Here is a 16,920-nt window from a genome sequence, read left to right as displayed (position 1 = left end):
ACCAGAAATGTGGATATTATCAAGGAAATGGGAAAGAGAAGGGAGAAAATCTCAGGTACTACTCCCTGATTTCTTAACTCTCTTATCCTTGGGCGCTGTTCAGAAATGTGCCACATTTTAACATTTATTAGAAAGGATAGGATGCAGAGCTGCATGGAATCCACATCCACAACCAACTGTATGAGCCACAGGTCCACAGTCCTGACCAATTCCGTTTGACACTAATGTTACTCTACATGAGTAGAGTTCAACGAGGGTTGATATGGGATGTGACAGGGTAAATCAGAATTAGATTAAAAACAAAAGTTTAGAAACCGATGCTACACTGCAGAGCAAATGGGACTTGAAGGCCAAATTTCCCCTAACTGCCTTCAAGTGATTTTCCCTATTAGAGCGTTTGCCTGCCACCCCCCTGCTGGCAACACCGCAATCACATCAGAAAGTAAAGTGGAATGCATATAGGAAGCCTTGAGATAGTCCTCTTTAAATACAATACCTATATACTTAATATATAGCAATTAACTGCTGGTCAGGAGTGTGCAGGCAGCAGGCTGCCCCAAGCAGATAGGAGGGGAGGGGGGCCCAGAGCTGGGACAAGCACAAAAGACAGGTCCAACAACAATGCCTGCTGTCAGCAGCTGAATTATTTTTATACAGGAATTTTTATCTCTATTGTACAAACAAGTACGTGTCTGTGCTGACTTGTTAAGCAATCCACTTGTATGTAGAATAAGATTTTTTTTTCTTTCTTGCTACCAGTCACACAGCTCCAAGATCAGAAGAAATACATAGTCTTTGAAGCTGCTCAAATGTTTTAGTTAAAAGGACAGCAGTTGTTTTCAAAGATCCAAGAGTATCTTTATCAGAATTAAATTTTTCCTTATTGATTTTTTCCCCTTAACATAACAAAAACATAACATGAGAAGGTTACGATTTATTATTAAAATTTTTTTCAGCCTTTAAATCATTCTTCAGTAGCCAATGTTCACTTTTAAATGTAAAGGAATAATTTTTTTTTTAAATCTTAGGGTGCAATGGAGTAGGAGAGAGAAACTCATGCGATTTAAGATTTAACATTGGTTAATGTATTGTTCTAACTGGGAACTGAAAAGATCTGGGGCAGGGAAGTTAAAATGGGGAGTAAATGGTTCACTGACGAGTTCCCCCCTAAAAGTAAATAAATCATAAAATCAAGGTATACCCTGAGTTGGTGAAGGAGAATACTTCAGGTTTGGTTCTCTTAGTTTTTTGAGGTTTGTTTTTGTTTGGAGAGAGGGGGGATTGGCCAAATATTAAAACTCTATATTTAAAACGTACAGGATCAGACTTGGCACACAGTGCTTTGTGCTCCAACATAAGAATCCAAGCTACACCTTATTTCTCTAAAAATTAACAGATGTGATTTCCTTGCAGCTTTTTTATGCATCATTACATGTTAAGAAAATGAACAACTGATGAATATAAATAAATTTAAATGCCCTGATGCTTAGCAAAAAGCTTCCTTGTGTTTTTTAGAATGTTCAAAAAGCAAATAGAAAGGCGAGGTAGGTACACAACAACACCGGTGTTCTTTTTGAAGGCACCCTTGCAGGTTTCACAATAATTCCATTTTTTATTTTAATGGGAGTTTTTAATCAGTAGATTCACCTCTATCTAAAACTAAAATCAAATTGTAGGTGTAATTGTTCATCGGCAATGCTAACAACAGTCAGAATACAAACAAAAACTCATTGTGAGTGACCAAAGGTCCCCAGGTATCCCCTTCATCAACATACCTGCTCCAGGTTCCCACTGGGAATTCCCTGGCGGAGACCGATTCAGTTCTGAATAACATGCTGCCAGCCCTATCTGGAAAAGAGTGTGCAAGGCGCCTTCTCGCCTCTTTTACAGGAAGTTTAAACCTGATCATCTCACCTTTAGGTACATATAATTTGTTGTTTAGCACTCTGAGAACTTGGTATTTTATCTATCTAAAGAGATCAAAAAGGGAAAAAATAGGGCAGAAGATGGAGTGAGCTGAGGCCCAGCTTAGCTCTGGTGCACACGTCAATCGTGCACTGCGCATTGCCTTAGAGGAGCAACCTGCGCAGGTAAATCTTCCAGCAGCATTGCATCAGATCCGCTCACATCAGTCTCCAGGGTGAACCAAGAGACGACACTTCAGTTCCCTGTCTGCAAACTTCTAATTCGCCAGTTCTTGGCAGCTTATTTTTCCAAGTGTTTTGTTTCAGGAAACATGTATTTTTCTTTATATGTTTTGTGGATCTACCACAACTGCTTCTGACAGCTGTTGATTCTGTTAAATGAACACATAAAAATCTTCTTTAAAACCTCAAGCAATGTGGACTCAAAAATATAATGGTGAAATATTTTAATGGAATTCCAGTTGAAAGTTTTTTTTAAAAAAAAAGTACAAATGAAGGTGCAGAAGTCCTTTAGATCAGTACTAGATTTAAACTGAATGTTTCTCTCTCTCTCTCTCTCTCTCTCTCTGTGTGTGTGTGTGTGTGTGTGTTTAATGGGGAAAGAGGGGTGTTGCAAATCACCACAAATATTTACACTGTACTCCCTTTGTTCAAATCACATACTTTTAACAGGAAAAGCTGGAACTGTGGCTATTTAAAATTTTAAATATTCAAACGCCTGTAATTAACCATATGAAACAAATTATGTTGCATTTCTCCATACCAGCACATGCAAAAAAATTCTGGTGGTGAATTGGGAGGTGGCAGAGTTGGGGAGACAACTCCAAGAGAAGAAAAGGATGATGTTTTCATTTTGCTATAGATCAAAGGAGAACAAGAATGGAAACTGTGGCATATCGAGCATTTTTCCATTGCTGTCTTTCACACTGGGCTATCTAAGTTTATACAATTCCCCAGACTAGCTGCATATTAAGCTTGCTGTGTACAGCTTTATTATGGTGCGGTGGTGGAAGAAGCATTAATATTCCAGCTCCACATCTGACAGGGCATTTACATGCGCCCATCTGAGCGGCACCTGAGAGCTCCTCCAAGGTGCAGTAACTGTGCGCCTATTGTAAAGGCAAATGAAGCTCACCTATTCCCTGCTGGGATCAGAAGTGACCTCACCACCCCCCATGCCTCAAATCCTTCCCTTGCCAACCTAACTCAATGCCATTGCAGAATGACGAATGAGCTCAGAAATAGACCCCAAGTTACTAACCCTGCTAAGAACAGCAAAAGCCTTTGCTGAAATGTTTTAAAAATGCATAGGGAGTGCAGCTGGCCAGTAAAAAGCAAGGAGACAAATTCCAATGAATCCAATATGGAATACGTTACATTCTAAAACTGATTAGAAATACAGTCTGATGTTTACTGGCTTCAAATTGAGTTTGGCATCAAGCATACTGGCTTTAATAATGCTGGCACTTTTAAAATTATTATTATTTTAAATCTGCCTTTGGTCTCTAGGAGCACATGGAGAGAGCTAAAGAATTCTTATTTGTCAGGTTACATTTCCTGGAAATTAAGTTTGTGACAGAAAATGACTCCAGTAGCAATAATATGGTTCGTGCTCAAATTAATTAGGTCATGTTGTAAAAACTACGTGGCAAATTACAAAGGTAAATTTACTGATATTGGCCAGTGCTCTGTACCCTGGTCGTAAAAGGAAAAAGCTGTTTAAGGATGCTCATTTACCTGGGTAGGAGAAAAGAACCAAGGAGGGAGGGAGACAATGGTCAATTTCCTATTTGTATTACAAATAAAAATAGTAGTCATTATCCATTAAATTATATAGGCTGAACGTATTTTATGAACTTTATTAATGTCATCCAAATTGACACATAACATACAAACCTACTTGATTTGAAATAATGTTAAAAGTGGGCTCTAAGTTAGAATCTTTTTTTTTAATCCTTGAAATAACAACACTGCTGACATAGCCATGACCCAAATGAAATCTGAACAAGCAGAAAGGTACTAAAGATCCTTGGTGATTAAATCTCATGCTAAAAAAGTGGCAAGGTGCCAGGCTGGGTCCAGCTTGATGCTAAGTGCTTTTTATTGCACAAAGCTAGTACTACTGTATGTAAAAACAGACTTGGACTTGGGGTAAATTTTGTCAAATGATTTCTTTGTGCAATAAAGGGTGTGAACAGACCAACCAAAGTAGATTAAATTAACATCGAGTGACGCAATCTTGGTGCATCTCCCTCGCTATGCTTTCTACTTCGGTTAAATTTAATATCTCCCCACAAAGGAAAGCCAAACTTTCTTCCTTTCTTACTGACCAGCACGCAAAGCCACCATTCACCTATTCTCTGGTACTAAACACTTTCATTGAGAAATCACAAAAATCTAAAAAATGTTTCCCTAGGATTTGCATGTTTGTTATGTACCCCAATTTAGTACTCCCACATTAGCCAAACTACATGGAGGCTGCAGTGTGACATTAATGATTTTCCAGGACTCTAAAAGGTGCCATTAATATGCATCCAACTCGCCTCCTCCCTGAGCTGAAGGTTGCCTGTCCTGACCCTGCCTGCACGTTTCTACACCCAGTTGCATTTTCCAGTCCATGTGCAGCTCCACAATTAAATGCCACATTCACTAAGAGAAAGGTGTGCAAAACATATTTCAGATCCTTTATAGTAAAGGCACAACTTGCAACACAACAAGGAATGGGGTGATTTAAGAAATTACAGCACTGGTTGTTGTTTTTTTTTTAAGCTTTCACAGAATAAACACAGAGAACGGGAGGGAAACTTTGTCCCCCTCTGCTCCTGTTCTTGAAGTGAATACATATTTGTGTTTCCAATAAAAGGCCATTTTTACATTAACTGTCTGTAACAGCAGGAGACAGAAAAACTAACACAATCTCCACATCACACACAGGATGATCTTCATATCACGTGGACCTATTCTCAAAACTATTATTTATAAAAGATGACTAGGAAAATGCACAATGCATCTTTTCTGTGTCACCACAAGGGTAATGTCTAAAGAAGTTTGGGATCTTTAGGATCTGCTACATTTTAGATATATATATTTTTTCCTTTTGGCTTTCCTTAGTAAGTTTAGCAGCCATGCGGGCCACTGTGTTTAATTAAGCTTTCAAAAGTCCTGACAATGCCAACAATTGTAGGACACTTCTGCGGCTCAATCATGCAATCACTGTGACAGTTCTATTTACAATTTGTCTTAGAAAGAGTTTCTCTGACATTGTACTTTGACAAAACATCCAAGCTGCCAGTTCACAACCTTTCTCTGTCTTATTTACAAATACAGCTTGTATATAGGACTCCCAGTTTCATGAACATGAGTCTTTGGATAGTGGCCTCGCAAACATAGGCTCCCTATGAAAATCCTAGGTATTTATTAGGAAACAATGTTCTCTACTCTCTGGATTCTGAAGGTAAATAAAATGTTCACCAGTATATTGTTTTTGTGGTAGTGGTGTTTTTTTGTTTTAACTGCCATGCTGAAAATTCAGAGGTCAGTCGTTTTTATTCAGAATCACATAAATAAAGAGAAAAGAAAAATAAGTAGTCATAACAGCATACTATAATTTATAGTCTCATTTACATTTATACCACAAGTTACACAAATACATCCTCCAGTTCAGTCTGAGCTAGGAGAGAATCAGAATGGATACAAAAAGAAAAGGTAAGTTAATTTTCTAAATTCTGAAAAGCATATTATATTTGATCTACTTTTAAGTAGCATGCTAATGTATTTCCATTTTGAATTAGTATATCTCCCTTCTTTAGAGTATCTGTCTGATATATAATTATTTAAATACCAGCTATACTGTCTAGGCAAATAATTTTAAATACCCTGATATAAATGTCTATGTTATGATTTTAAAGAGAAAAAAATGTTACATATGAACAGGAGCAGACTTTACTACATTTTATAGGATTTGTCATATTTTTTCTCTAGTCTCTCAAAAAGTGAACTTTATGACAGCCCAAACCTAATGTAAAGATTCCTATGTGCAATAAGCCAAAACCTCAAATCTGACATGATGGGATCATGCTTGGGTTTTTTCTATAAGGGAACAGCAGTTTCACATTCAGTCATCTTCCATGAATATTTCCCCCATCATAACATATGAGACTAAAAATAAAAGAAAACAAAACAAAACCCCTATTGAAATCTCTGACTGCAAGTCAAAGGCTGCTGATATCTGAGGGTGGATATTTGACACACACATTGATGAACTGGGCCCACACAACATAAGCTGCTAATTCCCAGCTAAATTAATACTACTTCAATTATCTCAATGGGTCACAATCACACAATATTTTGAATATTTAAATAAAATGAAAAAATCAACCTGATTAACAACTATGTGTACAGCTCATATGTGTACATGGATGAAGTGGGGGAGCACATACCCATCTACTCACCAGGTAAAAAGAATCCTCTCTAAAAAATACTCAGCTTGGGCCAGGTGAGGTGGCTCAAACCTATAATCCCAGCACTTTGGGAGGCTGAGGCAGGTGGATCACCTGAGGTCAGGAGTTCAAGACCAGCTTGGCCAACATGGTGAAACCCCGTCTCTAGTAAAAATACAAAAATTAGCCAAGCTTGGCGGCGGGTGCCTGTAATCCCAGCTACTAGGGAGGCTGAGGCAGGAGAATCGCTTGAACCTGGGAGGCAGAGGGGCAGAGGTTGCAGTGAGCCAAGATCATGCCACCACACTCCAGCCTGGGCAACAAGACCAAAACTCTGTCTCAAAAAAAAAAAAAAAAAAAAAAAAAAAAACCTCAGCTTGGAGAGGCCTGAGTACAGTGAAAATGCATACCATTTTACTCAAGATGTAAAGAACTCTGCCTTATTCTCCTATCTGAAAGCCCCGAATTCTAAGTTTTATTTATCTTAGGAAGAATCTGTCACTGTTTTATTCTTGCTTCCTGCCTATAAAATGGTACAGGCTCACAGTGAACTCAAATCCAACTTACATCACTTTAATAAAGGCTTTCCTACCCAGCACGCTTAAATGACTATCTTTTATGTGGTTGCCAAACATATTCTTCTAGAGATTCATCAATATATCTCTTTCCTTAATACAAAAGCATTGCTTCTCTTTTCTTTTTGTGACACAATTCAAATATCTACTGAATGATTACTGTTATTGTTTCCTTCCTCATCATAAAAAGAAAAGCAGACTTGGAATTGCAGAGACGTGCTTTAGAGAAATGGGCTGGGGGTACACACATAGCCGTCTTCCAGAACTTCGCTTCAGGGGCACCTGAGGGCCAGAGCATCGGAATTTATGTGCAATGGTAGAATGGTAATTTCACCATAGGAAACTCTTAATTCATTACTGTGAATTATGAGAAGTCGTGATTCTAGTTACTGACATCTCACTTTGAGATGTGACCACACTATTTATGTTCAGCCAGTTCCAGGGTGGGAACAGGTGATTAAACACAATGAAAGAAATCAAGACTTTGTAATTATTCATGCACGAAAGGTTTACCTCACCTGGGTCGCAGCACTTGTTGTGCACCCACTGAATATCTTAGACATCTTAGAGAGCTTTTCGTCTCAGTTAAACAATTGATTATTAGCTCTATAAAATATATTTTAAATTTGCTTTTGGTTTTGGCTTCTCCAGGTTCTGCTATTGTACTTGTTCTTTAAAAAAAAAAAAAAAAAACAGAACCTTTAGACAACCAGGGAGTTCAAGCAAATATCTTTTATTTCCCTACATAGATTCACAACGATAGCAGTAAAAGCCTTACTATACGTAAGGCCTTCCCCCCAGCTTTTAGATTCCTCCTCCAAATACAGAGGCACAGAATTTTTGAGCTGGTTAATCTGAGACTGAATAACCTATTTGGGACCTCAGTAAGAAGTGTGGTTTTAATTCTTGCTTGACAGACACTGTGTTTTGTCTTTTAAACGAGCAGCTCGATATGTAAATACGATGTTACATCACGCAAGTGTTACTCCATATTTGGTGATTTAGCAAGGCTTTGGATCTCCGAAGACGACAAATCCCCTTCCGCCTGCTCTTGCTTCATTAATCATGCCTTACACTTCTGTTCATTTTCCTTCCAGTCACAAGACAACACGTGGAAATGGTCATTCCCACATCCTACTGGGGGGTAGGGAAGATAAAATCTTCACCTACATGTCACATAAGGTAAATGTGGTGGATTCAAGAAATACACTCTGCAAATGCAGCTTCCCCAGTAGCAGATTTCCCATTTCACTAAAGGGAGTGTATCTGAGTGTTATTACAGAAAGCATTAAAAAAAGAAAGAAAATGCCACGTTTGGTTTTAATGATCAAATTCTAGAGGGGGAGAGGAGAAATAATATGACATTTAATCCCCTCTGGACCACTGACCTATTATGGTTCAACTCTGTGGTCAAACTAGGTCAGAGAGACAAGTTCCAGTGAATCAACTGATGATATGCACCACCTTTCCTAAAACTGAACAAACCTCTTGCCTTTCGGGAGCTGGGTGGGGGGCAGATGGAAGAAAGCGATCCACCAACAGGCATGGCATGTCGGTCATCACAGAATCTGTATCGACTTTGTCTAATGTGCTCAATCAAAAAATGTTTTGAGGGTCACTATATAGCGTTGCTGTTTATCACTTAGAGCAGGGAATTTAAGTCCCACTGCTAGCCTTTAATTCCTTTTCCCTTGAGCTGCCGAGAAACCCACACACCTAGCTACCTCCCTGCTAAAATTAACCGAAGGAGGGAGGGCTGTTGAATATGCGTGTGGATTTTTCCAAGAAAATTTTTACATTGTGTTGTAGCAGAAACAGTGGAGTCGGGACTGGACATTTGTAAGGGTGACATGTGGCTGTGTAAACCACAAACAAAATCAAGATACATCTGTCAAAACCACATCAGAGACAAGAGAGAGCACAGAGAAGCATTTATCATTTAGCTGAGGAGGCAGGCTGCAGGGAGCAGCCGTTCCTGTCAAACCAACCTTTTGAAATTTCCAACATGCCCTTAAACTTTTCGAGTAAGCATGTCTGTGTGCTTCAGCAACTGCCCTCTCTACTCTGGCCTGGCCAGTCGAAAATGGCATCTTAAAGTCAAGGTCATGGTGTCATCCCACCACGGGGCTGTGTTTAATTACAGCCCCATCCGGGCTGACAGCCAATATGGATCCAAGGCTAGCCCTGAAGCTCAGTTAACTCTTTCCACCTCCTCCAACTACCCTGCCAGCCTAGTCTACTTCAGGGAAGCCTTGAGAACGAGCTGAACCCCTAAGGAGGCCTGGCCAGATGTTCTGAGTCAAACAAGTCGTTAGCTGAACTGCAAATGCCTATATGGCCACTTTGCCTCTGACATGTCACCAAGTCTGGAAATGGACAATGGAACTGGACTAGGTGTAGTAAAGTTCAATACTTCGAAATGAGAAGGTGGGGATGGGGAAGAAAAGAAATCCAAAATCGACAGATCCAGAGAGAGGGTGTCTGGTGTGTGTACCTGTCCTGCCTACATCTGATTCAGTTAGGTGGAAAATATTTATTTTTCTGTGTTCTGGACGTAAGCAACAGAAATGATTATTTTAACATTACAGGGCTGTCATGGACAGTCACATGGAGAAATAGAGAAAGCACTTTACCACTCCTTACTGCTTGGCTACAGCACCTCTGAAAATGAAAAGAAAACATGCAAACAGCTTTTCTCCTTGCTTCTCATTTACCTGCTATGTGTTCCTGTTTGGGGCAAATTCCTCTAGATGACGTTGATAAACAATCGTCATCCTCTGGCGTGACCTGGATGCCAACCTCCACGGGATTGGATGCTTTTTTCATCTCGATTGGTGAAGGGGAAGGTGGCTTATCCACAGCTTTTTCTAAGCAGAGGCTGCCATTGCATTGTTTCCGTTTGTGCTCGATAAAAATAAGAATGTCCCCCAACGGGAAGTTCATCTGGCACTGCCCACAGGTGAGGAGGTCATGATCCCCTTCTGGAGCTCCCAACGGGCCGTGGTCTGGTTCATCATCTGTAAGAATGGCTTCAAGAGGTTCGGCTGTGGTTGGAGAAACAAAAGCACAATTATTAGAGTGCCAGAGAGGAGAGAAAGGGGGAAAAGCACATCTCAACCCCATGCCATCCTACCACATCATGTAAAGTGTTTCTAGGCTTCTCTATGTAATACCCAGAAAATGTGAGTATACAAGATGTACAAGGATGTGAAGGTTATCAACCAGAGAGCAAATTTATCAATGAGGCAAATCATCATATATGTATAGAAAACAGTCTTCCTTGCATAACTCCAGAGAACACACACACACACACATATACACATGCACACACACACACAGCAACAAATGTGTCTGGTTTGTAAGTTTAGAAAGAATGCTACTTAGATAGTTAACACAGGGAACATAAAGGAAGTTTAAATAATAACTACAAGAAAAACTGGTTAAAAAAAAAAGTGGAGAGAAACCAAATTTGTTTCTTTTTTCCTATACACTAAGTTGTCCATTGTGCCAAAGAATGAAAGGAGAGGTGAATAAACACACACACCCTTTGTGTGTGAATGTATATACTCCTAAGTAAACAGACATGGCTTCATAAATTAGAAAGCTATGTCACACGAAAAATGTGCCACATTTACACTGCCGTAATAAGAAAACGACTGCATGCACCTATGAAACGGATCTAAATAATAATCATGTCGCAGCATAATTCACACTGCCAAAAACCTTTCTGCTTTCACTCTCAGCAGTGCCACAAAATCAAAGAAATACCAAATTCACTGGCAATACTTCTCAGACACATTAGCTAAATGGGATACTTTTGAGTACTTAAGAAAATAAGCCAATTAGTCTTTTTTTTTTTTTATTCTGAGAAACGGAATGCCTAAAATATTCTAAATATGTTTGTACTTGGTGGCATCCAGGACATAAAAATCAGAATGGTCAAGCAAACACCACATTTCAGAGCAAGGCTGAGAAGTCCTTTCTTTAGACTTGAAATACTTCACCTAATGTTGTCAAAGTTGACTAATTTTCTGAATGAGCTCCAAAATGCTTCATTATGTGACTATTTCTGCACACATAATCACCAGCGGATGGTATAACAAGGTAGCCATGTCTTTTTTTCCTGTTGGCTTTTTTTTTTTAACTTTGTATTAAAATACTCCAGCATCTACTTTACCAGCTTCTATCATTTTTTAACCTTCCAAAGGGGAAAAGAGAGTTGGTAAGTCTCTGCTTATGAAATCTTATGCTTGCTCTATCAAAAGAAAAAAAAATCACAAAATACAAAACACATCCAGGATGCTGCCAGTTAATAAAACTGAAGCAGAAAATGTACAAGTCTTAAACAGTTAATCAGTCTGACCTTCTTTAGCAAGCTGCCAATTTCACATTTAATGAACTTAAAGCCACAGAGAATCAAAAAATAGATTTTAATTTGAGTGTAGAATATTGGAACAGATTTTGATAAAGTGCAAAAATCCAGTGAACTCAGGTTAAATTTATTTCAACCCTACCCAGGCTGAATATTGAGGGGGAAGATCTGGAGTAACTCCCAGATGTGCTAGGTGAAATAATATTGAGAGAGCCCTGCCTAGCTGCACCTGTGCTCAAGTAGGACATCTCATAATTTCTAGCCTCTGGTACTCCTCCTAATTTAACATAAGGTCACCACAGGAATATGAAGGTTATATTCCTGCTAATAAAGACAGTAAAGTAAGCATTTATGTTTATTTGCCCAACATACTGGCCAAAAGATAAATACAGAATACATATGCATACTTTTCAAATAAAAGAAGACAAACGGAAGTGCTTCTGCATTGTGCCTTTATGTCATTCTTCTCTTACATTTGCTTCCATTTTGACCAAGTGAGGAATAGGGAACTCATTCTCAAAATATTTCTGTTGTCTGAATTAAGGATTTTAAGTACACATTGATAAATGTGGCTTTTTTGTTTAGCATTAGCTGCAAGTTCTGAGGTTTCAGACTGAAGGAAGACTCAGGAAAATATTTTATTTTATCAAAGTTAGTAGTACACAGAACCTTTGCAAAAAAAAATTTTTTTAATTCCACCGTTAAGATTCTTTTTTTTTTTTTTTCCCAAGGCCTGACACATTTCTAAAAGTGGGAATATTATTTAGGTGCAAAAGGAAATATTCTCCTAGGTATCAAATAGTTAAAAGTAATGTGGTTCAAAACAGACTTGGTTAAAGTCTTCTAAATGTAGTGACTGAACTGATTTACAATCAAAACCGGGAAATGAAGTGGTAATTCAGAGGTTGCTGATTACACCTCCACATTTCACCTAATTAATTTTATAGGAGGCAAAGTTCTTGAAAATAACAAGATGATCAAATGTACAGATATAAAACCTGTAACCTCAACATTTTCTATGCTCTTAACGTAAATTATTGCTAATTAACAAGAATTATATCCTGATGTATGAAATACGTTTAACATCGGTCTCCTTGCAAAACATTTGGCTAGTGATGTTCAGAGAAATACCAAACCGTGTTTTAATATTGCTGCTATATTATTAAAAATCAGACAAAGTGGGACACAAAGAAAATATGAAAACACAATTCTCATAGTGTAGTCTACTGATTTGCATTGACATCTTTTCTCAGTGGCAATCAACATTTCCTTTCTGGGCATCTGATAATTTCTCTGCATTTTAATGCAAATTCCCCTTTCCCTAAAAACCTTCCTAACCTCAGCCATTTTACCCCCTCCCTCAATTCAACTCCATCCTCCTTCGCCCCAATAATACCAACGTTTCTAAGCTCCGGCCTAAACTCCGGCTACAAAGCAGGGAGTCCTCGATTGAAGTGGAAGGGAGTGAGCAAATAATCATAATAATTAGCCGCGAATTCTTTCTACGAGGGGAGGAAGAAATAGAAAATAAAATGCTTCTACGTTCAAACAGCAAGACAGCCTGGAACGTCTCAATGTCTCTCGGTGGCAGACTGAGATCTCTTTCCTCTCTGTGTAGTTGCAAAAGAATAAATATAACGAAAAAAAAATAACCCTTATAAGAAATGTTGGTAAGGAGCGAGGGAAACGAGAGCTGCCGAGGAGCGGAGGGGGAGGGGGAAAGGGAGATGTGTCTTCAAGTTTGCTTTCCAAGTCCTTCCCCTTGATTGTCTTAACAGGGTAAAGAAGCAAAAGGAGGCTGAAATTCAGAGAGGAAAAGCAAAGAAACAAAAGCAAAGCCGGGGGCTACGGGCCCGGGGCAGGGGGCCCGGCAGGGGTGGACCGTGCAGAAAGTGAAGTTGGGCGCGGGGACTCTAAGGCACAAAGCGAGCAGCGTGCTGGCTGCAGGCTCCCGCCGCGCTTGCTGCGAACACGTGCAGCAGCGACCGCGGGGTCTTGGGGCCCGGCGGCCCGGGGGCCCGGCGGCAGAGGGCAGCCAGGGGCCCTGACTGCTGCCTCCATGCCCGTCCAGCTCGGCCGCGGGGTGACGGTTCCCTGGGCCCGCCAGTTGGTGAAAAAGGAAGTGAGGTTTGGAAAAACCGGCTGGTTAACCTGGTGCAGTCTCAGTATCTCCGCACACACCTCAAGTGCGGGTCCTGAAATTCATTCTGTGTCCACAAGCTTACACTTTTTACTTTGGGGGATCTCTGCAAATGCGTTTCCCCCGCAATTCTGAGCACTGGGTGTGCGCGCAGAGGTGGCTGCGGTTATTCATTATTAATGACGCTGCTTGCCTGCATCATTATGATGATAACTATTACTATTGTGATTCCGAGCTCCGAGGCGAGAGCCACGGGAGGCGGGGAGGGGGGTGCCGGGCTGCAGAGCCGCCGAGCAAGCCAGCCGAGGCCACCGAGGTCTGTGCTTTCCATGGGGGTGAGGGGATGGAAGAAGTGAGCCTGGAGACCAAGTGCAAACTTGCCATATCTCCCTCTTTGGCCATGCCCCGAAGCCCTAGAGCGCGCACTCCCGGTTCCTCCCTACCAAAAATGCCGGCCGCGAAAGAAAGCAAAAACTGCACCCCGCTCCAAGCCCGGCGCGCGCTGGTCTCAGCTCGCGCACGGGGGTGTCGGCCGCGCGCCCGGTCGCTTCTCCGCGGCCCCTGCCAGAAGCATTTTTAAAGTCAAAATGAAGAACAAAGACATACGAGGTGATGGGGGAGAGAAAGGGAATTCTGCCTAACCGTTCGTTCCCCCCACCCCCACCCTCGCAAAGCTTGTTCCTCCCCGGACGAGAATCGCCGGGCAGGAGGTGGGGGAGGCTCTGGTACAGGTTCAAGTTCGCTGAGCTTTCTTGATCTTGTTCTGCCTCCTAGCGACCGAATGGCTCATTCAGCCCACAGAGCAAAGGCGGGGGGCGGGGGGGTGGTCCTGAGGACCGGGATGGCTCCTGCCCCCTCTGCGCACCCAGAAAATGAGGAGAGAAAGTAGCCCCCTCATCCCCTCCCAAACTGGCCCTTTAACCCTGGGACAGGAGGAAGGGGAACTAACCCTCCCTGCCTAGAGTGTCCCAAGATGGACCCAAGAGGGAGAGGGGTACGAGGGAGCAGCCCGGACTGCGCGCCCCAGTCTGTCCTTTGAGCCCCCACTGCATCCTTCCGAAGAAGGGCCTGACTTTCCCGAGTCCTGCGAACACTGCCCTTCCTTCCCGCCGGTACCTGGCCGGGCTGTAACTTCACACCGCCGCGCGCCGCGTCTGATCCGCATCCGGCGCGGCCGGGGGAGTGGGGGGCGGGGGAGAGCGGCGAGGGAGGGATGCGAGGGGGTGGGGAGAGGGAGGGCCCCGCAACGTGCCGGGGCGGGGGAGCTTCCGAAGTGTGTGACAAGTTCCAGGGCCCAGTGAAAAATTCAATTCCCTGTGCGCACCCCCCACCACCACCCCTTTTAAAAAAAAAACACAGAACCAAGTATAGGTGGTCCTTTAAAACTGCATCAAAAATTCAAAGTAAGAATCATAAATTGGGTAGGGGGGGAATGTGGGCCCTCACGCCTTTCTTTCCCTTGCTGCCAAACTTTCCTAAGTGCCCACCGCCCGCCTTTCAGGCGCAGTCAGCGGGAGACAGCCAACACCACCACCTCTTATATAGACTCACAAGAACCTCAGACCGAGCCAGGCCTGGGGAAGAGGGCAAGCCCCAAAGGGTGAAGTGCTCGGGGTCCCAGGATCCAGCACTCTCAAAATGCATACTCAAACACACTTCTGCCCTGCCCTTTCCCGGCAACCCCGCCACCTGGCCTGGCCGTGCTCGGGGAGCAGGGGGACTCGTGGCCAGACCGGGCAGGGTGGGGGGTGGGCAGGGAAAGCACGTGGTGACCTCCTCGCGGTCCCGAGCTGTGGACAAGAGACGTCTGAGAGAGTACCCAGGGCAGAGGGGAGGGGAGGCGCAGAACACGCTTTTACAGTTGCTTTGCAAAATAAAAATGCTTTGCAAAGCCGAGTTTCACCCAGCCGATTTCGCAGTCTGGGAGGTCGAGAAGAGGTCTGGGCATTGTGCTGGGGGCGGACCAGGACCGCGGGCCAGGCTAGCGCGGAGTCACTGCGTGGCCTGCCGCCGTGCCTGGCGGGTGGGCGGCGGGCACCGGGTGGGCGATCCGGGGCTGGGCTGGGGCGCGGCGAGGTGGGGCAAGGCCCGGGCAAGGCCAGGCCGCCGCCGCCGCCTGCTCCGGGGCTGCCGCGCCGCGCTCGGTCCTCTGTCTGTTTGTTGGCAGGAGGCTCCCGCACACGCGGTGCTTGTAAACATTCAGACACGAGATTTTTCCCAATCAAAATCCACTTCCACTTTTTTTGAAAATCTTCCAAAAAATAGTAAGAGGAGGGAGTTCCTCTCTCCCTCTCCGTGCCGCCGGCGCCCTAAGTTTGCAACTGAAGGGGTTTTGGGGAACAGGGTGATTGTAAATTTTTTTCTGGATTAGAGATTGTGAGATTTTTGCAGGGGGGCTGGTGGGGGAGTCAAAGAGAAGGCCGTCACAGAAAAGGGTTGGCAGAGCGTTTGGCTTCGATTTGGGGGCAAGAAATTGTACATTCTCTTGCCTTGTTTTATTTATTTTATTTTTATGTATTTGTTTGTTTATGTGCCAGTCTTCTCCTTGCTGCCTCTGAGGTTCGGTCGGGAGGGGAGGGCAGCGGCAACCTAGGCGGCAGCAGTCCCGGCTCCCTCCCTCCCTCTCCCGCGTGCCCCCGGCCGCCTCCTCCCCCGGCCCTGGCTCCTGCCCTTCGGCGGCGGCGGCGGCGGCGGCGGCGGCGGCGCGGGAGGGCAAGCGCGAGGAGCCGGCACAAAAGGCAGCGGGACAAACACCCACCTCGGGCCGGAACAAAAGGCGGCAGTGCCGGCCGCGTCTCCTGTCCTTCCCGGTCCCACGGCTCTCCCCGCCGCCGCGGCCCCTCTCCCGACTCGGCGGACTCAGGAGCGCCGGGGGCCCCTTTCCACAGTCCCACTTTCTCACTATTGTGGGGATGACTACTTTCCTCACGCTGCACACTTGACCGTGAGCGCGCTGGTGTCCAAAGGCCAGTCTCACCTCTTTTCTCCCCGGGAATCGTTTTTTAGACTTGTACTCACTCACTTCCCCCCCCCCCCCCGCCAATTTCTTAGGGTGAGTGGGAAGCAACCTCCCTTTCCCCACCAGCTCCCACCCCCAGGTTTGCATGTGAGTTGTTCGCATCCTTAGCATTGTTCATTATTTTGCAAAACTGGGAGGGGGGGCGGTGGAATCATTGCATTCCTTTTCGAAAAGAGAAATAAAGCAGCGGAAAGGAGGAAAGAGGAGGAGTCAAATTTTTGTAAAATTAAATAAAATTAAAAGGTGCGTACTGTCTCAAAAGTGCATACACGGCAATGGTTCGAGATGGGATGAGGGTTTTTCCCCCTTTAATCTCTTTTACCTCGACTCTCGGAGGTTTTTCTCGTGAAAAATTTAAAAATGCATGCACACACCCCTCTCTCCCCCTCGCTTTTGCTTCTAGTCCTGCGCGCTCTCGTGATTATTAATAATTATTATTACTATTATTGG

At 43.4% G+C, this 16,920-nt stretch overlaps 1 protein-coding gene across 18 annotated transcripts in view; it reads right to left on the bottom strand.

Moving 5' to 3' along the window:
• BCL11A (BCL11 transcription factor A) overlaps positions 1 to 16,920 on the bottom strand; it is a 101,458-nt gene that overhangs the window by 82,764 nt on the left and 1,774 nt on the right. For 8 of the 18 annotated variants that reach the window (XM_050753448.1, XM_050753452.1, XM_050753454.1 and 5 more), the window contains one exon: positions 9,654 to 9,983. In XM_050753448.1, coding sequence (XP_050609405.1) covers positions 9,654 to 9,983 — 330 coding nt within the window. Of the gene's footprint in view, positions 1 to 9,653; positions 9,984 to 14,567; positions 14,649 to 16,209; positions 16,475 to 16,920 lie in introns of those variants that run through there. The other 10 variants (XM_050753451.1, XM_050753457.1, XM_050753464.1 and 7 more) reach the window with 3 other exon arrangements.

Source organism: Macaca thibetana, chromosome 13 (genome assembly GCF_024542745.1).
Source record: "Macaca thibetana thibetana isolate TM-01 chromosome 13, ASM2454274v1, whole genome shotgun sequence".
NCBI lineage: Eukaryota > Metazoa > Chordata > Mammalia > Primates > Cercopithecidae > Macaca > Macaca thibetana.
This window is presented reverse-complemented; position numbering and strand designations above follow the sequence as displayed.